This window comes from Argopecten irradians, chromosome 1 (genome assembly GCF_041381155.1).
Source record: "Argopecten irradians isolate NY chromosome 1, Ai_NY, whole genome shotgun sequence".
Lineage (NCBI taxonomy): Eukaryota > Metazoa > Mollusca > Bivalvia > Pectinida > Pectinidae > Argopecten > Argopecten irradians.
Genome location: NC_091134.1, coordinates 47808635 through 47832953, shown reverse-complemented (window position 1 = coordinate 47832953; position 24319 = coordinate 47808635). Strand labels below are relative to the sequence as shown.

Below are 24319 nucleotides of genomic sequence, written 5' to 3'. Positions count from 1 at the left end.
ATTATTGAAAACAAACAACAATTTTATTTAAACAACAAAGTTTTTAATTTAATTTCACAAAAAAAAAAAATTTCCTGATAATTTAGTAGCAATAATTCAAAAGGCAGAACTGGAACAATTTTATTGACGTTCAGTTTTATCAGCACCAAAATACATGTGTTTTTTAAGAGCGAACATTCCATTTTGATGATGCGATTTCATCGTAAAAACTTATCAACAAATAAATCCTGCATGCCCAGCATGCATATCACTGTTGTCAATGTATTTATAAATTTTATTTGCTGATCCACAACACCCAATCTAGTTCATTTGCGTTGTCCAAATTGAGACAGGAGCAGAATCCGTTGAGGCAAAAAAGATCAATCAAGAACAGGATCCTGTGACTTCAGATGCTGATCGATATGAGTTAGAATATTTTGATTGAGTTGAATTCCATTCCTCTCCAATCTCTCTACGGTTTGGTTCCCATTGTAGAAATTGCAAACACAGAAGAGTTTTGATTCCATTCAATCCTATACATCAATTTTCCTCCATTCCTAACACCCTCCCCATGTCAGCCGGGCTACATGGTCGGTCTTCCTCTTGGTAGGTTTTATAAAGCCAAGGAACTGGAGTTCGGACACTGCTCTGATGAATCGGGCTCTAAATTCTGTTAAGGTCATATGACAAAGACATTATAAATGTTATCTTAAAGATTTAGAATTTTATCAAATTATCTTGCTGGTAAGATCATTTTGTTGAAAAAGTAAGCTGCATTACTTTTGACATACACTTACATGTATTTATAAATGAGATATAAACCCATTGATCTTCAGTGTTAACATCTTCAATACTCCATGGTTAACTATCCACTTGTTTTATCCACACTTGGACTATCTCATAGTAAAACTCATATTGAAGGCAGTTTAGGGGGAAAACACTGACTTCTTTGAAGATTACAGAGAGTGACGCCCAATTTCAAAGCAACATTGTCAACCACAATGTACTGTAACAGTTATACAATTCCTTTGATGTACATCAAAGGATGAAATTATCTGTCTTCTGTTGCCTCCAGTTTTACTATAAGATAGGGCAGGGGTGGATATAACATCAGTGATAGTAACCCATGGAGTATTGAGAAAGCAGTGTTAGTCATATGAGCTTTATGTAACATTAACCAAAGCTATAATATGTGCAGACACATTTTTATCAGCTCTTACAGACTAATACATATATATATGTACAGATTGTTATGTCACGCGTTTCTGATAATATGATGTGATTTCCACACCAAACTAATGATGTGTGAATACTTTCCCTCAAGACCAGTTAACTCTGTAATATGCACAGAAAAGGTGTTTTAAGATGACCATTGAGAAACTTATAACAGGATCTTGACTGATCAAGATGACATCAGGATACTGTAAAACTTTGTCTGGGTTCTTGGTCTGATCACCATTTTCTTCATCATCTGCAGTCTTCACAGTGATGAATGCCTGTACAATACAAAATTAATCATACATTAAAATTTTACTCTCAAGCAAAAAGAATTAAAATATTTTCATTTTCTAGTTACCAAATAATTGGTTATTCATTTTGTGGGTCTTTTTTTTCTCTTAAGACGGCACAAGAAACATAATAGACAAGGAAAGTTTTTATAGCAGTATCTTGTAATAATCTCTTTGTTATAACATGCATCTTGTAATAAACAATCTTGAGTGAGCCTCTGAATACACTTTATACACAACAATAAACAAAGGTTTACCTGGAGCCAGTCGTACAGGTTGATGAGCTGACTACACTCCAGGTGGAGTTTGTAGACGATACACACGTCGGGAATGTCAGGACTGATGGTACCAGTATCACCACTCTCCGCCTGACAACACAGATAAGGATCTCGGTCAAATATAACTCTTACAGTACAATGAGAATACAAAATTTGGTTTTCCTCAAATATTTTTTCATTCACTGAATGATGATAAATTTAGCACCTTGGTTTCCCACACATTTTTAGATCAGACACAAAATTAATAGTTACAAGCACAGCTAGAGGATAAATATGAACCCCATTTTGAATTTGATGGCAAAAATTTATTGAATGACAATTTATAAATAAACAGATAAATTTATAGATAGATTATTGATAGATAAGGGATAGTTTAAATGGACTAAAGGGTATTTTCAATGCTGTCTTCCTCATTTTAGGTGGTCCAAAGTAAATACTGATTAACATGAATGACTGGAGCTATACCTGATTATGAAGATAGGTGTGAGAGTTTCCGAGGGCCAGCTGTACCGCTGATCGTGGGGAGGCAGCCAGGTGACTCCTTACTTTGCTGGCAGAGTCGTAGTACAACAGTTCATGTAGAGACAGAGTCTTAGGACTTGCTAAATATTTCCTGAAGTTGGGAAATACAATCTTTATTATTGCATTAGAAAATCTTTAATAAACTTTTAAAGAGGCAAGTTATTTCATATGGTAACAACTTCTTTTTCTCCATCACAACTCTAGTAATAAATGCATACTCTAAGAATGAACTGTTATGAAATCTCTAAACATGTAGTTAAAGATCATTTCAGATACCTGAATAAAGAGTCAAAATAATCCACACATTCAGATCTCAATTTTTCATACGGGGATAACTTCTTTTTCTTTTTCTCCATCTCCTGCAGTCGCTGCAAAATTCAATAAAACTTTATTTACAGTAAAAAGATAAAATACACCCTGTATACATGTAGCTTTTATTATCCTTGGGTAATAGTGTCTCTGATTAATATAGGCCAACAAAACCTCAAAGAAAACCTTACCTTCATGAGGGAAAATATTATAAAATGTTTCATTGTAAAAAAATTGTATCATAACCTTTGAAAACTTTGAGACTTTTAATACCAATCCTTACTTTATTTTCTACTCAATGTGTCTTAATAATACAAACCCTACTTACCCTTTTTAAAGTGTGGAGATCCGTTTTCTTCATCACAGGACTACCTTCAGGGACTTGCTCCTCTTCCTCACTTTCAACAAATTCTGGAAATAAACAAAGACACTTAATACAGGACCAGTGCTTTTATTGTTGGATGTTTGAAGCTGGAGGCCATATTGGTCTGACACGTCAGAATACTTTTGCAGAAATATATCAAACTTTGAAATTAATAAATTTGATAACTTTAGGATCACAATTAATTAACTTGAAGATAAAATCTTAATCAAACCAATTTTCAAACCAAGTTTAAAATATTCTAGAAATCTTGATTTTTATGACCTAACTGACTAGGCTGGACTTTCTCCTCTCTGATGATCATTGAACTTTTTTTCCCTTTATGACCTGAAAGTGTGTCAGTGGTTTGACAGCTTGATAGCACTTTCAGTGGCGTAGCTACCATTGACGCAAAAATGCAACTGCGAGCACATCAATCAAATCATATATTTTTTTCCAAAATCAGAACAACACCTAGAAACCAAGACTAACATTATTAAATTTGTTATTCGGATCGCTTTTTATTTTTAGGTTTACTTTTTTACAGAAAATTATATTTCCGTCCGTTTCCACGCTCTATTACATATCCACCCCAACATGCCAATAGACGTCGATTGGCAAACAACCAGGAGGATGTTGTTACAATGAACTTTGATATGTGAATAGTCTTTGTTGCTATCACAATAAAATAAGTTTGCAAATTGAGAATACATTTGTACATTCAATTTTCATTTGGTTCTATGCAATTTTATGTATACAAATGTTCCAATGGAATATCACCATTTACATGTACTTTGACTGTCTATTAAAACTCTGTTTTCTTACAAAATTATCAAAATTGCTCTACCATTTAATCGCAGTGTAGTAGGAAAATGACAAAAGACATGGTAAAAATAGAATGTAAACATATGTTTGCATACAGATATGGCGACATTTACAATTAGAATTTCTAAATATAGGTAATTTTCAATCTGCAATTTGAATTAATCCGTTTTCAGTGTTTATTTTTTTTTTAATTACGGCGCTAAAAACGCTTTTAAATCGTAAAAATACTTCTTACAAGAGGCCCAAGGGCCTTAACGGTCATCTGACTATCTTGGCAATAGCTTTATAGGAAAATAATTAGATATGGTGTCATGGTAGCCATCTTCAATCTGGGATCAACCAGAGATATAACAACACTTTGACAAGATCATATCAGCCGCATTTCATGTTTCAAGTTTCAGTTAAATTGCACTGGTAGAACTTGAGAAGTAGTTCAAAATGTGTTTTCAAGATGGCATCTGTGGCAGCCATCTTGGATCATCTGTGGCAGCCATCTTGGATTTTGGATTGACATAAAATATAACAACACTTGGTCGGGACCATGTCAGGATCATTTCATACAGGTTTCAGCTTAATCACACTGGTAGAACTTCAGAAGAAGTTCTAAATTCAAGATTTTGGAATATTTGACTCTCGTGACTTTGAAAGTAGGTCAAGGTCATTCATTTCCACAACTTTGATAGCCCTTTATCTCAGCATGCTACTGACTAAATATGAATACCCTGGACCTTTCGGCTAATTAAAAGGTGTAGTTAAAAGATTTTAGCTTAATTGGCCCGTGACCTTGAAAGAAGGTCAAAGTCATTCATTTTTATAACTATGGTAACCCTGCATCCCAGCTTGCCACCAGCAAAATATGAGTACCCTGGATTTTGGGTTAGTTAACAAAAATCGTTCAAAGAATTTAGCCTACCGTATTTGACCCCTGTAACCTTGAAAGAACGTCAAGGTCATTAATTTTCACAACTTTGGTAGCCCTTCATCCCAGCATGATACAGGCCAAATATGAGTACCCTGAACCTTTCGGTTAGTTAGAAGAAGTCATTCAAAGATTTTAGTCTATTTGACTCCTATGACCTTGAAAGAAGGCCAAGGTCATTCATTTTCACAACTATGGTAGCCATTCATCCCAGCATGCTATATTTCGGTTAGTTAGAAGAAGTCGTTCAAAGATTCTGGACAGTGCTTTTTAACAGTTGGATGCTTTGATTGCCTATTTGACCTCTTTAGGATCACAATTAATTAACTTGAAGAAAAAATCTTAATCAAACCAATTTTCAAACCAAGTTTAAAATATTCTAGAAATCTTGATTTTTATGACCTAACTGACTAGGCTGGACTTTCTCCTCTCTGATGATCATTGAACTTTTTTTCCCCTTATGACCTGAAAGTGTGTCAGTGGTTTGAGCAGCTTGATAGCACTTTCAGTGGCGTAGCTACCATTGACGCAAAAACGCAACTGCGAGCACATCAATCAAATCATATATTTTTTTTCCAAAATCAGAACAACACCTAGAAACCGAGACTAACATTATTAAATTTGTTATCCGGATCGCTTTTTATTTTTAGGTTTACTTTTTTACGGAAAATTATATTTCCGTCCGTTTCCACGCTCTATTACATATCCACCCCAACATGCCAATAGACGTCGATATCGTCATTGACATTTTCAATTGGCAAACAACCAGGAGGATGTTGTTACAATGAACTTTGATATGTGAATAGTCTTTGTTGCTATCACAATAAAATAAGTTTGCAAATTGAGAATACATTTGTACATTCAATTTTCATTTGGTCCTATGCAATTTTATGTATACAAATGTTCCAATGGAATATCACCACTTACATGTACTTTGACTGTCTATTAAAACTCTTACAAAATTATCAAAATTGCTCTACCATTTAATCGCAGTGTAGTAGGAAAATGACCAAAGACATGGTAAAATTAGAATGTAAACATATGTTTGCATACAGATATGGCGACATTTACAATTAGAATTTCTATATATAGGTAATTTTCAATCTGCAATTTGAATTAATCCGTTTTCAGTGGGTTTTTTTTTTTAATTACTGCGCTAAAAACGCTTTTAAATCGTAAAAATACTTCTTAAAACTGATCTCAGCCATTCTAAATCATATTTTTATTCCTGTGTGGGGACCCCCAAAACACAAAAATTCTCACACCTTTGGTGATATTTACAATTAGAATTTCTAAATATAGGTAATTTTCATTCTGCAATATGAATTAATCTGTTTCAGTGTTATTTTTTCTTCGCAACTTTACCACGTTAAGAACACTTTAAAATAAAAAAAAATACATCGTAAAACTCATCTCAGCCATTCTTAATTGTATTTTTTCAAACAACGGTTTTCTCACGCCTTCGGCGCTCAGACTCCACTTTGCTTGCACATTAGTTTCCTGCTAGCGACGCCGATGACTTTAACCAGCATCATATCTTAATTTCTTTTCTTTTAATGTACTTCCAACATAATTATGTAAAATAGAGACATCAAAAGCATTCATAAAATAAGAGTGACAACTCTAAGGCCTCTGTGTAAAACAACTAGTAAATGTTACCGTGAAGTGTGTCAAATCTGTCCAGTAGGGAGGCTATAGATGTAGGGGTATCTGCTAGACTGGAAGGGAGATCATTGCCAACACAACTCGCACATTCCCTCAACAAACCTGTCAGTTCATCTTTGGACATGAATCTGTAAATTCAAATGTTTCTCTTGGAAAAAAATCTTTTAGTATAATGAATCTTTATCTAAATCTTGCCGTATCCTGAAGATTCAAAATTTTATGGATATAAATATTTGCCAAACATTGATTCAAATATATAGACCTCTTGTAATGGAATCCATTATATATAATACAATGTACATGATAAATCAATGAATTCAAGATGAATCAAATGACATTTTGGATTCTTTGGATACTTACTTCAGCAGATCAAGACAGGACTTGTAATCTTCATTCTCCTCTATGTTCCAACCAAGAACTGTAGCATATACTTCTCGCAACTGAAATTAAAATATATACATTTTTATATATGACTTTTAAATAGACCTACATAGCGATGCATGTGCTTAAAATTCACAAACCATCTATCCAAATGAACCTGCAGCATATATATCACTACATCAAATCCATGCTCATTTTGGTAGATCCTGCCTTCGGCTGCCACTTGCCGAATGGTATATTGTGCTGTATAGTTAAATATTTGTCTACTTTGTCCCGCATTACTGTTCGTATCCTATCATGTAATCGTGTTCTTTTTTTTTAAAGTCTTGATAAAGGGGCAGATCGCCTCGAAAATTTGATGATTTTTTTTGTCCACACGGTAGGAATTACATCCTTGTCCCATTAATCCATGCTCATATATATTTGGTACTAACACAAATTGCTTATTTATCTCACAGAACAGGCATTAATTGTAATGTTTTGTCTTCGTTAGCACAAACGTCATATTTTTCAAAAGAAAAAGACATAAAATTTGCTTACACTGTGAAATATCAACCAATGCCTGTAATCTTAAGAGCCAACGACTATGTAACACATAAAGATAGACTACTGTACATCAATGATGATACAAGCTCTTTTTATAAGAAATAAGATGGTCCATTAATGAGGCTATAGACTGCTTTCTGTACGTTGATCCGACTAACCTGTTTGCCAAGAGGTTGTTTAGGCAGCTTGGATACTAGTGTATGTAGACAACGTAACATGGGGTAGAACTCCTCACGGTAAGTATGTATTCTGGTCAACAGCTTAGACACTTCAATCTGCAGAAACATGCGACAAGTTATAAATCTTTGGGCATAAAAAGACAATGTCCAGTCCTCCTTCAGAGCTTCCCTCAAGGAGGTAAGAGTTTAAGGAAATGGACAAACAAATCATTTTCCTGGTAATATGACTTGGAAAGTTATCAAAGATTCAGTTTTAAACAGTCTAAAAGGTAAAGCTAATGTATACACTACCTTGAGTTCTGCATCATCTGTTAACAACTCAGCTTGCCTGGATAGTGGACAACTTTCCACATGTCTTAAAGTAGAACCATTAAAATTGTTAACATTTCTGTACAACACAACACAACATATCAAAATGTGCCCAGCCTATGCAAGACTGGAGATTTGTACAGATTTGTCATGAATGGAAAGGGTGAGATGGACATACCATTATATACTTAACACTATATGACCTTCACTCTGGCATATAGATAGTACCATAACCAGGTTCCACCTTTGGAATACATTTTTCAAAGTACTTACCAGGGCCAAGTCTCATTTACATTCCTTAACTTTAAGGATTTCTTTAACTTAAAATTCTCCAAAAGGAAATTCCCTTAATGTCCTTAACTTCTGTAATGCCTTCCTATGGAGAATTAGAAATGTTGATGAAGCTGGGCACAGTTTTACTCCACCTCCAAAACCTAATGCATACTTAATTCTTGCAGATATGACACAAAATATTCCAACTTCCATATTTTTTATCTTTTCCATCAAACTCTAATGACCATTATATAATGTCCTATAGCCCTATACAGTATACAACCCACAATCACCTCATGAAGGAAGGAAGTTGACGTATCAGTTCCAGCTCACTGTTACTAAGCCTCTTGGTCTGGTTAGCTATGTCCTCTTTGGGGCAGCACAGGTGGCTCATCGGGTTGGACATGAAGTGGTCCATCATCGAAAACTAGGGAGGCACAAAACAAAAGTTCAATTCTTTGAAAAACATGACATCTTGTTCGAACAATGAAGAAAATTATGCTGAAAACTGGTGAATTCTCACACAAGAATTGGCTTCATATGACAAAGATTTACACCAACTTCATTAATCATGCTGACTTACCACCAGCTTCAATGCTTTTCACTTAGATTTAAAAATTGAAAAAATAACATCACATACAAATGTGGTTTGTAATCAGTTTTACATACATATAAATAGGAATCAAAAGTTTTAAATTTAGGCCAACATTTTATTTAAAACTGAAAGCAAGAAATCTCAAGAAATCTAAGAAATATTTCATTTTTTGAATCAGTCAGTACCTGTAGTCCTTTTATGAAATTTAGCACTGAAAAATCATGGTAGAGAAAGATGTCCAATAAAAGTTTGAACACTCTTGAGCCTAGCTTGAAAGGACTGTGTTTTGCCATCAAAATCTGGAAAAGAAGAGAGAATTTCAAATTCATATAACATTGCAAGTAACTGTTCAAACATACAAAAGACATGACAGATTAAAAAGTATATTCTTCTGTGCTCTTTAGTATTTTGTGTAGTTTCTTTGTTCTTCACAGAAATCTTTGTTGAAAGCTTTGTTTGTGGTACGGTCCACAAGTGGTGTGATCTAAGGATTATTTTGTATATGCTAATAATTTGCTTTTCAGGTAGTTATTAACTGTTATGCCATGTTATTGTGAGATAATTTTCACACACAGGTAACTAGATGCAATAAGCAAAGTCAAATTATGTTGTCTTTACACAATTTTTATGAACTCTCTTCAACATTAACATAACATCATTACAGCTTACAGGAGGAGATAACTATGTAAAAAGATAGAATAGATTCAGTATGAGACTGGGACACTTGCCTTGTTGATAAGCAGTGTCAGATACTCTGTGGAGGGTGGAGCCTGGAACTTCTCCATACACAGTGTAGACGACACAGCATTGGGTAGGAGGCGGTGAACAGCTGACACTGACGTGGCTATGCCAAACACGAAAACGATAGGCAGCTGACTCAGATAATTACTGTAACAAAAAGTATATTATATACAATGACAATTTACAGCTGGCTTCGAGATGTGTAACAATGAGAAATCAGCAAGAAACAAATACTTTAGAATTACACTGTAAAATGACATTTTTCAATCAATTCAATCAATCATATGATAATTCAAAATACAACCAGGATACATATTATGCTATGTTCACCTCTTAAAATCATGTATCTGAAATACTACATGTGTAATACTACATGTGTACTTAGTTTCACTATCAGTCTGTAATAAATTTTGGGAGGAGAATCAAGGTAGAAAATAACTTTACAGACATTGACTGACAAATAGATTTATATACTCCTATTCATATCAACCACTGTCTCACTGGTGTAAGGGTTACATTACAGTTAAGATGGGCTCATGATCATCTGAAGGAAGAGGTATCTGATCAATACTGTACCTGCATATTGTAATAAATTCCTGTAAGACTTTAGGCTGAAAGCTCTCCAGATCCTCAAATACCATGATTACAGGAGGAAGGGACTCACTGTCTATACCATCACCTCCAGTAGATTTCCTCTTCTTTGGACTGGAAGGGTTCAGCTGAAATAACAAACATCATAGACTTAAGTCATTTCTCTAACAATCTAGACTACAGTTATTTCATCAAAGTATCTCAAGAGCATATGATTCTATCCTTTCTGGCTATTCAACAAAAGATGGTCGGTCAAATTTATGGTTAACCATAATTCAGCCATGAAACGCACCTTCTATGAGATTTCAAAGAGGTAAAAATGTACTTTATCAGCAATCAGCATAAAGTATACAGGTATAAACTTACTGAGTATTTATCATCATACCAATCTGCCAGTGTTGCTAAGCTGATAGGTAGATTTTTCTGATTCACTTCTGGGGACTCTTCATCATCAACAAACTACAAGAATTCAAATGCTGGTTAGATATGTCAGTCTATTTAATATTAGAAAATTAAGAAGATTATTAATCGTTGATTATCATGGGAATTGCCAGGTAAATTATTAAAATAAAATCAAAATCCATACAATGTTGATCAAATAAATAATATTGTTAATAATGGGTTAGAAAAATTATTACACTGGAACTCGGTTAATACGAACTCGAAGGGACCGAGATAAAACTTCGAGTTATCTGAGTGTTCGAATTAAGCGAGTTCTCAATTAAATCTACTGACGATCTCTTTACATGGTAATATATCTACTTGTTCCGTGTCGTAAAACGATGTGAGCGAAAAAGATATAAAAAATGGTCGATGGTGGTTGCAAAATTATAACAATAAAACCAAAATCAATCCAAAATATCGATTCATCAACTGCAGTCACAACAATTGTTCCACGCACATAGAAATACAGACATAACTTACGTAACTGAGACACATTTGTTCATAGGAAGTTATGTAGAAAGTAATTCTGCGCATGTCAACTCATGATCAAATGATAGTGGCAAGTGAACTGTGTAAAGTCTATTTTGCCGAGTAAAAAGTTCAAAGCATTAACGTAATTCACACCTAAATATAAATGTAGCATCGCTCTATAAAAACAGTAATCATGTACGGCTCCAAGTTGTGATTTCATTTGGAACACAGTGCCAGGTGGCTAGAGATTAGTTCCGCTCGAATGATCACACCATACATGTCACAGGCGGCCGAGAGCACCTGTGTTTTTATCAAGACGCCATTTCAGTCGGGGTAATGTTTATGTAAGCTTTACAATTGAATATCGCTGATGATTGTTGATACAATATAACTTAGGTTCATTGCTAAACATTAAACAATTTTTCATGTTTTTGTAGTTGTAAGCGGCTTTTGAAGTTTTACGGCACATTTTTGAAAAAGAAATCAGCATTTTCGGCGATCTCGGTGTCCAAAAAATCTCAATTCGAGTTATGCGAACATATTTTGTATAATTTTTGTCACTTGGACCAAAAATTTACTTCGTATTATCCAAGTTTTTCAAGTTTTCCGAATTCGAATTTTCCGAGTTAATTAAACAAAGATAAAGAAGGAATTCAGCCGGGACCAGCAAAGTACTTCGTATTAAGCGGGGTTGTCGAATTATCCGAGTTCGTATTAAGCAAGTTCCACTGTATATTGTATTTGTAATGAAATTATTCATCATAATGATCTAACAATAAAATCTTGACAAAATAATTTTATACCAGTTGAGGATTCTTTAGGATTTGTCCCAGAAGTTTTGAGAGTGTGTTCTTGACATTGTTACAGTCTTTGGACTGAAGAATGGCAACAAGGGGAGAAACTCTCTCCTGTAGTAGATTGACAAGTGTAGCAAACATCACCCCATGATCTGGTGTATTTACACCTGTAATAAATCACAGTTTAAAGTGTTTTAAAACTGCATTTTTATAAATTGTGACTTTTACTATAGTAAATTTGTTTATCAATTGTGCATACAATGTAAATTAATAATGGATATATTTCATTTTCTTAGAATTTCAAAATACTGAATATGTGTTATAACAACCATACTAGAAAAATGTAGCTTTGCTAATTCACTTTTCTCTTCATTTTAATTTTGAACATTTCAGACTTTAACATTTTAAACATATACCTGTTACAAGAGCAGCTGTAGGTATTTCCTTGGTACGAGGATTTCCTGTCTGATGTGACAAGGTGAAATTGGAATAACATGTCTTTGTGAATTTCAAAAGATCATCAAATATCTTTGTATTCAGGTCAGACTGAAGAATCTGGAAATAATGAGTTAACATCCTGTGAAAACCACTGCATTATCTGTGTTGTTTGAATTACTACATGATGTGAAGTAAAGATGGTCAATCTTAAAATTTATAGAGATCTATTTGCTTCTTCATATAAACTATAAACCTAACATTAGTAAGAAAGCGATCCTATGTAGCGGTGATATTTTACCAACACTTTCAAAACTAGGGCCAGGATATTTGTTGTCCTCAAGAACCCCTGAATAACAATTTTTGATCTTTTAGGCCATCTTGAACTTCTCAGGAAAAAAATCCAAGCTTTTTGAACTGCACAGTACACAATCAGCTAATAAAATGTACAGTTTCGAAGCAATAGACCCTATAGTTTTTGAGAAAATCTCTGGAAATAAATGTTGGTCCAACATATGGGCAATTTGATTACTTGAGAGCTCCTGCATCATAATGTATTGCCTGTCTCAGATGTGGACCCCTGATAATGTACATCACAATATTTACCTGTATCTCAGTATCCACACTTTCCCATAAACTTTGATAAGCTTCTAGTCTTTTCTTCCATGTGTTGACAGTTTCATTTCTCGGGAAATATTTTTCTGGATGAAAGATGTATGGTAAAACAAATAGATTTACTTTAAGTTGGACATGTACATAAAACAAAATGAACGGCATAAAAATTATTTATTTCACACTCATACACAACACTTTTGCAAATCCTAGTAATATCAAAGCAATTTCAAGAAGTAAGTGGTTTAATAATTAACGACATACAGAAGCCCTATTTTACACTTACTATTCACTTTACTTTTCAATGATATGGTGCAAGGTCTTGGATACCATATACATGATGTGTATCCATATATACAAAATGTAAAATATGTACATGATTATTTGTATGTTTAATCATAATGTGCATGTGAACAGCTATAGACTTTGACAGCCTATTCCAATAATGTAAGAACTCAGACATGAAACATATTATGACTGACATCATTAATAATAATGGACTTTCAAGTATATGTTGAGGTGGAAATTTGCTTAAAGCGAGGGATCCCATACAAAACCTTCTTTAATTCAATGAAACTGCCATAAGCTGCTTGCTGAGATAAAATCCATGGAAATTAAGATAAAGTTGTAGTAATTGAAGAAAAAATTAGAATTCATATACATTTGTATATTCACACTGAGTTTGACTTTCTGTAAATTGGTAATAGTTTTCTTTAATATATGTAGGGGAACTTTTGATATGTTTATGCTATACATGTATTTTAAAGTGGATGTCATACTCATCTTACCTGGGTTTACTGATTTCTTTTTTCCTTTGTATGCAAAGACTCCCTGCAAATAAAAGAACATGTACAGTTGGTAGTAGACTAAAGGTTACACATTGTGCACACGGTGTGAACTACGAGTGGACACGGAGTGCACGAGGTTTAGACTACAGGTAGACACGGAGTGCACGAGGTTTAGACTACAGGTAGACACGGAGTGCACAAGATTTAGACTACAGGTAGACACGGAGTGCACTACGTGTGAACACGGTGTCCACTACAGGTGGACATCGTGTCCAGGTAAAATATCCACTACATCCAGACCACAGACAGACTAGATGATGTGCCACAGAAATATGAGAAAATATGTATTGATTCTGCAGTCTATATTGACTTTGACAGATAGAAATAGTTATTGCGATCAGAAACATAATATTTATTGCAACATAAAAATTGCCGTTAATTACTGGAAATCATTCGTAGTGTAATGTTTATTTGAATAGATACATATAAAGTAAAATGTATCAATATATATTATCATATAATTTAATTTATAAATAGGGACGTTAATTATAGAATTTATAAAAGCAAATTAACTGCGTACGGTAAACCACATACTGGTTATGTCTCATCAATGGATAGTTCCCAGTAAAAACTATTTTTCTTATAATTAGCTAGTGATAAGTAGTTTAAAGATGAAATTCTTTTTCGTACGCATAAAGTGATGAACCTTGCGTGGAGTAAGATTTTTAGTATAAGCAAATCGTCACCAAAGAGATATTTTGATCGGCAAATTATTTTGATTAAAAAGAATATATTGATGGACATAATAAAAGCATGGACATATAAACATAAACAAATTAAATTCTTCATAAAATGTTAAACTATGTATGTATGGAATATAGTTTTCTAAACGGCAAGATGCGCGAAATAGTTTGTATAATACGTATACATTTGCTACATGGAACCTGGCGCGTTACAAAGCATTGGAAAAATGAGAAATCGTCCATAGACGTTAAAAATCGGCATTAGAAATTACACTTTATTACACTCAACCGATTGTGGAACCTGTAAGCACTGGCTTAAGAAAGCAAAAATTTATTATCGGGCATGTGGTTGCTCGTGAGCATCAACACTGTTCAAAGGACCGATCGCTAAAATGTAGGTCACATGTCTGATAACAAATCAAACAGACAGAATCAAAATAAATCCAACTTCTACCCATTTAAACTGTAGATTCATAATTGTTGATTAGATTATGAATTTGTCATAATTATTTTAATTCTAGAAACCTTAATAATTCAACAATATCCTATTCTGACCTTCTTTTACAAACCGCGTAAGTTATATGATAACAATATATATATAATGTATGATCCATACATGTAGTATATTGTTCACTTAAATTTGCCTGCTCGAAAGGTAGACCCCCTAGGCTAGGACTGCAGTTGCCATGGTCACTTGGACTTCATACTAAGTTCCATCAACCACACGGGTATGATAATCTAAATTACCTAACATTGGTCAGAGTGGGGCCAGGGGCCTGGGGCCTTCTTTGGGCACCCTTCAACATGTTCAGTCAAGTGTATCACAGACTAACAACACCTGTATACATGTAGTACCTTATCCCAACCCCAGGAGGTCCATTTATAGCATGCTGTACGCAGGTGGCAGCCTCTCTACATACATACATTGTACTCATCACACAAATACGTACAGTTATACAACAATGCTAGTCAATAGGGATATGTGTTTTAACTGGTAGTGCATTTTAATTTATTTGTTAATGAAGCTTTATATATTAAAATAAAAACTAATCTAAATACCGAGTGTATAGTTAACTAAAACATTTATTTCAAGATTATTTGAATATCATATTTCATCCAATATCTTTTCATTTAATTTTTTTTTTTTTACACTGGCTTTTTACATATATCAGAAACCTGATTAACATGACTATGTAAATAAAATACCATATTACAATGTTGAATAAGTACCTAATCTACATTAATTTTGATTATAATATATACATGTATTATTGGTAAATTCTAGGTTGTGACAGACATGCATGATTTACGCATTGTACAGCTACCGTCAGCTCCACTTCACGGCTGCCTGTCATGACAATAATTGAGGTGTATTCAACATCACTTACTATATGTTTTGCCAGCTAGTTTTTACCTCATCCCTCATCCCAATCTACACCCCCCCCCTCCCCTCGGGAACCGGTGTACATGTTTACCCAGGCTCTACAACAAGCATGTACATTTATCTAATAAGAATGGTACTTATGTGTTTCAAACTCATGAACCTATATGATTTTTAAACGGTAAAGTATATTTGTTTGTAGAAACAATTCTAAAATCACATCTTTAAAAAGATACTGCCCCCTTTCTCATAAAGCCGTGCAAACACAGAAGGTAACGATTCTGCCCTCTGGCCATCTATCGATGGTCACCTTAATTTTTAGCTTGAGGCACCTGTATAGCTGGATACTGTGGCTTACCTGTATGTTTGACAAGTTATAATTATTGGACCATGACGCAATATACGATCAAGATAACTTGCGGGGTTAGGATCATAAACTTATTGTGTGTACCGGTAATTAAGAATCAAAACAAGCTGAATTGGGTACTTGAAGGTAGACTAGCCACCAATTAGTGGAGGACGTCATATAGTTTGAAGTGGATTTATTTCTGCATGATCTTTTAAAGACGTTCAGTTTTCAATAAAGAATATGTAATTAAGCTATTTTTACGTACAATACTTTTAGAACTTAAAATAGCAAGAAAAATATTATAAAAGTGTATATATTTTAATGAAAGACGATCTACAAGGGTATCGCTAGACAACTGATTGATAGGCACCAAATCTTTTTGTTTAAAAGCTATGTATTACCCGGTATATGATTGTATTACTGATAGCTTATTATAAAAGAAAAAGTGTCTCAAAAGCACATTAGGACTGGTTTTTGCTGCAATTCAAAGTTGTTTTTGACTTGTGAAAATGCTTGATGTAAATGATATATATATATATATATATTTTAATGCAATTTACCCATAAAACATTTACTTTTGAAAACGTAATATAGACAATTTAAGATAAGAAATGGAAACTACTGATATAAAATTAAATAGACATATACTTAATGAATATAAATTAATCTTTATTACTTTTGCAGTGAAAAGGTTTTATTCATGTATACTAAAAAATATTGTATTATATAGTTATATATACTGTACATTAAATTGTAGATGTTGTAATTAAAAAAAATAAACACTTAAAAATTATAATTATGTATTATTTCAAATTGAAGAACTTATTCTTCCCCGATCCCTAACTGTAACACATCACCTTGTCTGTCTAGGTCTCAATGTACCTGGACACGATGTCCACCTGTAGTGGACACCGTGTTCACACGTAGTGCACTCCGTGTCTACCTGTAGTCTAAATCTTGTGCACTCCGTGTCTACCTGTAGTCTAAATCTTGTGCACTCCGTGTCTACCTGTAGTCTAAACCTCGTGCACTCCGTGTCTACCTGTAGTCTAAACCTCGTGCACTCCGTGTCTACCTGTAGTCTAAACGTAGTGCACTCCGTGTGCACAAGGGTGTAACCTTTAGTCTACTACCAACTGTATTTTTCAATCTAATTTGAATTAAATTGATTTAATTTTATTACGGGTGAGATACTGGAAATTTTCAAACCTATCATGTGAGTATGCCATATTATTTTATTTTGAATTGGAAGTGTCCACGTGCAGAAAAATTAGTTCTGAAATATCTTCTCTCAACAAACTACTACCCCTATCACGAGTTATCTCCCGTGGGTGAGGTGATCGATATGGGGGCCCGGAAAGCTCTAGGGGATCATAAGATTCAAGAACCTTGATATAAATATAATGTTGCAGTATCAACATATCATTCTTATATAAAAAGAAAATAATAGAAGTCAGAATCAAGTTTGTATTTCTATCACAGCAAGTGCCTTTAACAAAATTAATGTCAGACTGTCAGAGGGGCCGTGTCAGAGTGTCACTTTGGACAGTGGACTTATCGAGTATATTACGACTACTGTAAATATGCATAACGCATAGACATAAAACAAGCTACATATTTTACCTTCGACACCGAGGAACCTGTCTCCATATTGCAGTACCATTCACATCTGTGTTTCAGTCGTTCATCCACGTGTGCTGCAAAATTTCGCGGGAGTTTTTTGTTTACGTTTCGTTCATGTCCGAGTCCCGCCTGCGTTTTGCTAAGAGGGAGAAACGTACGTCAAACATTAAGCTTCCAAATGACAGCGAGTTACATCTAATCTTCAGTGATCTCCTTTGGGCAAAATGATTCTCTTAATAATTATCTTCATTCTAGTCCTTTTGTTCACAATGTTACCATCATATTCTGGAGAAATAACCAAGAGGGTAAGAGTGATGTTTGTTTCAAAAGCATTAATCGGTAGACGTTTTTACATCAATCTGCACATTAGGTCTACTGTTGAGTCTTGCATTTGCCTACATTATGCCAAGAGAGGCCTATCATTACTGTTACTCTGCGCGATATCCATTGAATATACATTTTCCTCTCCATAGGTAATGTAAATGTATACATGTAGCACCTAGTTATGACATGGTGACCCTGAATGCATCTTTTACAATAATACATCATTTCAAATCAAGCAAAATGATCAATTACTGCACTACTTTGAACAGGTTTCAGATCCTATTCCAATGCATTTTGCATCCAGTGTCTGAAAGTGACTGTGAATTTTCCATAGACAATCGGTCTACAGAGAAAAAAAATTCTATGGCCTCAGTCATTTTTTCATAGACCTGCGATAATATCACATACATGTACATGTTATTATAGCAACAAAAAACTAATGGAAATTGCTAAATTTACATGCAGATTTTTCATACCGAATTTTATTCTTCATCCTTGTCAAGCATTTCACTAAATATAAATCGAAATCAGAATTTGTCCAGGGATGCAGAATAAAAGAATTTTATGGCAAATTTGCATAGCCAATAGGGCCACATGATAAGATTTTACATAGACTGACCAGATTTTCTATAGCCTCGTGCCATCGGGCCACCTTTAATCGTGAACACTGGCATCAATAAGATACCCAGCATGATTCAATTCACACATTATAAATGTATCACAGATGCTAACAGGAATATCATTAAAGATGCTCCACCACCAATAAATCATAAACGATATCATTTGAACAATAACTGATATACAATCGTGTTTATATACGTCTAACTAACACAAAAGTCATATAAAATACTTAATGTTATACTTTTGGTGCATGCACAATCAGTACTAATTGATTCCATATAGGATAGTGCCATGGCATTTTTTTGGAACGTAATTAATTATTTTTAAATAATTTATCTTGAATTAAAATAAGAAGCTCAAACTTTTCAATGGTGATAATGGTGTAAAGTATGTAACTTTTGTAACTGATGAAAAATACTGAGCATCTTAACGTAACATCATTAAAACCAATAAAATCTTAGACTTTATAAATTCAAACCTTATTCTATTTTTCATAGATTCATTATTTATCTATACACATAAATACTTGAAATGAGATTGTTATGGAAATAAATAATTTCTTTTTTCTTTGCAGTTGAGTAAGTTTTTCTTACACGTCTCTGATGAAGAGTTGAACTTGAGATCACAAGTAAAAGAACTGAAGACTGAGCAAGACACAATCAGCATGACCGACGAATTTGCTAAATATGCCAAAATTCAACGCCGCATAGATAAATTGATGTCACAGGTCAAAGAATCAAGTAAGGCTGACTTCTGATCATGAGATTATAATTATCTGTCATATTACTGGTGTGATATTTGATAAACAGTGCTTTCAGTTCAGAACTTCAAGTATAAGGAGTCAAACTAAAAATCTGAGCTGAAAGAGTTTGTAGGGAATTGTTAAACAAATCTTTGACCTGAAGTCAGAAAGTTGAGGTTGTCAAATCCTCCATTAATAAATAATTATCTCTAATTTATTGAAATACTTTAAAAGCTCACAAACAAAAACTTGACAACTTTTGTTATTTCAGATTCAACCAGGATGCAAAAGAGCTCAATGTTGTCATTGTTTGTCAGAATTGGGATATATGTGACACAAGTAAGTACCAAGAAGATGTTTCAAATATATGTGCTGTAAATTCAGGCTAGGTAATTAAGATAGTCTTGCATGGTATTTATAGCCCTTAGCCGGGTTACTACCGGGAAGTCCACACCTAGCTAACAATAAGGCCATGATATAAAGTATGATCTTGTATATTTATCTATCAGAGTTACTTCCCTTAGTGCCATCCAGTCATTATCAATATAGGTACTGGCTGAGGAAAACAAAGTGGATTAACTCTAAAAGATCTGAATAATGTACCTTTATGGTTTTACAGAGCTTGCAAATCCTAACAATATACATTTCTTTGTACCTTATTTTCCATAGTTATATGCTAACCAAGGTTGATGTAAAATTATCAATTAAAAGCCATTATCATCAAATTACTCTCCTTTCTAAAATGGAGGATAAATTTACATTTTGAGTATTTGTTTGTTGTTTTTTTTTCACAGGCTATAACAATGTTAACATTGGTTTTCCAATACCGTAATGAACCTTTGCTCATGTTCCCATCAGAATGGTTCTACCCTTTACAAAAGTTTGTAGCTCTACCTACAGGGATACCAGGTTTGTATAAGCAATAACAGATTTCATCTCTTTCTCTTCATTTCTTAATTCTACCATATAGAGTGTATCTATACAATTAAAGGTGATAAAAACAGATTGTAAATATGCTATTTTTATGTTGATATTTGTTTATTGTGGTGCACTTTATGATTTCCAACAAAAAATACAGGTTGTATTTGACATAATTTCAATAAAATGTGCTTGAAACGAAGTCCACAACGACCCTTGTCTAGAATGATCGCATCGCTTATCGCCCCTGATATCACCAGGTGGGTGTAGATTCGTGACGTCATCTGAGACCAACAGCTGTGACAAGAGCCTGGAAATTCAATGGGGCAGTGTTGCGGTATTGGCGATTATAGATATTTAAAACAGTCGTGCTACGTGTAATTGCTATATTGATAAGTGGAAATGTATCTGTATATATAATATACAATCTATAACATATCCTGATATAATAAAAACGATCGTTACTCATTCTAATCGTTATATTCTGGGCTATAAAATTTGTTTAAAGTTATGTTCTTTAGGTCAAAAGTCATTTGACATCGTGTACGTGTGTGTCAACTCAGGCTCCAGGAGGTTGCGGTTGACTTTTGTCTGCATTTTGAAAAATTAAACATAGGCTTTAAAGTTTATATCAACAAGAAAAAATATAAGTTTACAAGAAAATTGACCAAAACAACAATGAGACTACATACTACATGTACATACATATAATGCATATTTATAAAAGTAGACCCTGCCTCCCTTCATACCCTCTCTAAAACCCTATCATTATACTGTCGCGACAAATGTGCCCCTATCCCGCCTTATGTATGTACTACACACCTCTATTTCCTCTTTGTAACTTAATCCTTCAGAAAACCGCACAGAAAGGGTTAGGCTTATTTATTTTTTAAAGTTCTGTAATGAGTTTTACGGATTTATTCGACAAAATTTCGGGGCTTTCCGTGTATGAAAATAGAATAACATGAACAGTAGTAACAATGCACGCACAACCGTTAAAAAACCAGGACAAAACACAGATACTAGATACAATGACCAAATATGCATGACATATACTCGTGGACAAGATATGCATGTTTAATAGTTCAACTAACACAGGGCCATGAAACAACCTATTTCTTTTAAAACACAAATCATTTACAAGACCGCTTCATTATATTATCTAACCGTGCGCAGTTTTGGAAATAACAAACCTGCCGACCTTAAGTAAATTTCAAAAGTATACAAACAGTCCACAGGGATTTGAGAAATAGTTAGTTTATATCAATATGGACACACTAGATAGCCTATTGACCATTATGAGACGATTTAGGGGTCTAGATAAAAACAAATAATTGGTAAAATTCGTATTCTACATATACGCAAGTGTACTATGTAGAATATAACAGGAAATTAATGAGTACGCAAATTGGCCAAATTGGCGAGCATTGTGGTGTTTTGAGGGTTCGAGGGAGACCCCCGGGAAAAATATTACGATTTAGAATGGCTGAGATATGAGTTTCACGATGTATTTTGATGATTTTGCGAGCGGCGAAGGCGCGATATTTTGGTGTTTGGGGATCCGAAGGTCTCCCCCGAGAAGGAAAAAATACAACTATTTACAATGGTTGTTATGAGTTTTACGCATGATATATTTTGATGATTTTAATGCGTTCTTAACATTGTAATTTTTCGATTTTAAATTACATGCATTTATATAATGATAATATTGTGAATGTCGTCATATCATTATGCAACCCTGCTTGATCTGAACATACCGGCGTCACACCATCGGTATATTATTGTGTAACTCAAAGTACAAAGAAATGTAATAATGAATTAATTGTCTTGCTAAGACTTATACACATTTTTTTGAAATACATGTAGTAGAATCCCTGAAAGGAAGTATTTTTTTATGTCTCCGTATGTTTGTAACGGATGATTTTTTCATCAAAACGTAGGTCTAAGGAGGTGGGCCGCAATAATTGTCCATTTTAACTACGATCTTATTTTGCACATAAAATTACCAGTATGTATATCATAACTCCCCGGTTAATTTTATGTGTAAACTATAAATTACACAAATGCACAGTCGTATTACTCCAGGGTGGACTGAATAGGAAAGTAATACTTGTTTAACCCCTCACATGATACTCCACATGATATATATGTACTCGACATTAAATGACATCATCATTTACATATAGTGATGTCATTTTATAGGTTATGACGTCAATAATGTGTCATTATGTAGGGGATAAACACGCTACCCAATAAGTCGAAATATAACATATTTTTCTCCGTGTGTATTTCCGTAAGTACTAAGACCTGTGGCTAAAATCCACATGCATGTTGACAGTTCCGCGATCGGCACACCGGCTTCCGCTAGTTGATTGTCTCAGATGACGTCACAACTCATCGGAACTCAAGGGAGGTAAGTCATAGAAAAAAATCTGTCGTCAAAAAGATGTGAAGATTGATTTCATTAATTTTACTATTTAGAGACAAAATATAAGCAAATATCAAACTGGTACATGTTTTAATAGGACATACAAATGTTTCTAGCGTATCATCTCATTTTTCATGTCCCTTCTGTTTTTATCACCTTTAAAACCCATTTTCTTCAAACTTCTGGGCCACAGTGGCCGAGTGGTTAAGATATCCCGACATATTACCACGTGCCCTCAACCTTTGGGATGTGGGTTCTAATCCCATGTGGGGCAGTTGCCAGGTACTGACCGCTATTCGATGGTTTTTCTCCGGATACTCCGGCTTTCCTCCACCAACCTGGCACATCCTTATATGACCTTGGCTGTTTATAGGACGTTAAACAAATAAAACCAAATAAATAAATCAAACTTAGAAGCGTGTTCAGTAAGTAAATGGCTAGGCAATATAATGTACATAATGCAGATGATATGGTTCCCTGAAAAACTAAATCATGATTTATGTGATTTGGTTTTGTTTAAACTTTCTAGATTGAATCCTTTCTGATACCTGTAAATTATACAGACTTTATTTTGCAGAGTTATGGCTCCTTACAAATAACGTTATTTCTTTTGTTTCTGCTGCATAATTTCAATCCTACAAACATGTGAAGATACTTTCTTTCTTATTTATATATCTAAAAATCTACTTGGGATTTCTGTAATCAATATATTGTTAACGATAAATGAATTAAAGATTGACATTATATATGTTTGTTTTTATTTCAGGTGGCCTGGGAATAGCATGCTGGATAATGATTTGTACTGCTACAGTGTATCGTATAAAGCAGTTCCTTATAACTTAATGAAAATGTCATTAATGTTGTAGTCTTGATTCTGCACACCGCTGTATGACTTGATTGTATTTTCCAAGTTTTGGATGAATCACAATACAACTAAGACAAACTGAAATCTACAGAGGTTTAATACTGGTGTTACATTGCTGGTTAAAGTACTATGGCATGCATGGTATGTCAAAATCTTAAGTTCACCATATTTTACATCAATTCTGATAGAAAGAATCATAGTAACATAAATCATAGAGTGATATGAATTTTAAAGAATAAAATTCACAACATTATGCCAGTGAGTATTTAAGTATGCATGAGAGTTACAGAGTTAGATTGGAACCATTATACATGAAATTAGATTTTCCTCATAATCATGCTTTGTGAATTGCATATTGTAGAAAGTAAACATAAAATTGAATTATTTGAAGTGTCTGGGTTATTTTTAAAACCAAATATGTTGTCATTGTTTCATCTAAAACCACAATGCATTTTTGAAAATTTGGCTCTAGGAAGTTATATAATGTGTGCATGTTAATTACATTGATGACAAGCTAGCTGTAATATTATATGATAACCAGGATATTTAAGATAATGTACATCGTCTAAATAAGCCTGTATGTCACCCAAGGCCAGCAAAGGAGAATTAAGAGGAGCTTCTCTTGTATGTGTTATTTCCTATAGCCAAACCCTAAATGGCCTACTGTATTCGCCATAATTAGTGCCCAGGGGGCTTATTAGTGAACCAAAATGTAAGTTGTGGACGAAGAATTTGTGTATTCATGACACATTAATCTGTTACAGTAAACATGCCTTTTAAGTTTTGAGACGCATAAC

At 33.9% G+C, this 24319-nt stretch overlaps 2 protein-coding genes across 3 annotated transcripts; one reads left to right on the top strand and one right to left on the bottom strand.

Moving 5' to 3' along the window:
* Positions 1-21: 21 nt before the first annotated feature.
* Positions 22-17794, bottom strand: LOC138330580 (origin recognition complex subunit 3-like). The gene is made up of 20 exons (XM_069278146.1): positions 17625-17794; positions 13529-13571; positions 12735-12829; positions 12110-12248; positions 11700-11860; positions 10348-10440; positions 9967-10109; positions 9378-9537; positions 8835-8948; positions 8348-8481; positions 7764-7827; positions 7452-7568; positions 6727-6806; positions 6361-6494; positions 2925-3007; positions 2564-2655; positions 2231-2378; positions 1745-1855; positions 1402-1475; positions 22-642 (listed from the first exon to the last, which is right to left on the bottom strand). The coding sequence occupies exons 1-20, from the start codon at positions 17649-17651 to the stop codon at positions 537-539; spliced, it is 2118 nt and encodes a 705-aa protein (XP_069134247.1). The 5' UTR covers positions 17652-17794; the 3' UTR covers positions 22-536.
* A 5-nt stretch (positions 17795-17799) lies between these two features.
* Positions 17800-23908, top strand: LOC138330590 (guided entry of tail-anchored proteins factor 1-like). Of its 2 annotated transcripts, none has more exons than XM_069278156.1 (5): positions 17800-17929; positions 19144-19309; positions 19583-19650; positions 20106-20220; positions 23424-23908. In XM_069278156.1, the coding sequence occupies exons 1-5, from the start codon at positions 17849-17851 to the stop codon at positions 23498-23500; spliced, it is 507 nt and encodes a 168-aa protein (XP_069134257.1). In that variant the 5' UTR covers positions 17800-17848; the 3' UTR covers positions 23501-23908. The 2 variants fall into 2 exon arrangements, with proteins under 2 accessions (XP_069134257.1, XP_069134259.1); XM_069278158.1 differs by lacking the exon at positions 23424-23908 and adding an exon at positions 22568-23364.
* Positions 23909-24319: the final 411 nt, after the last annotated feature.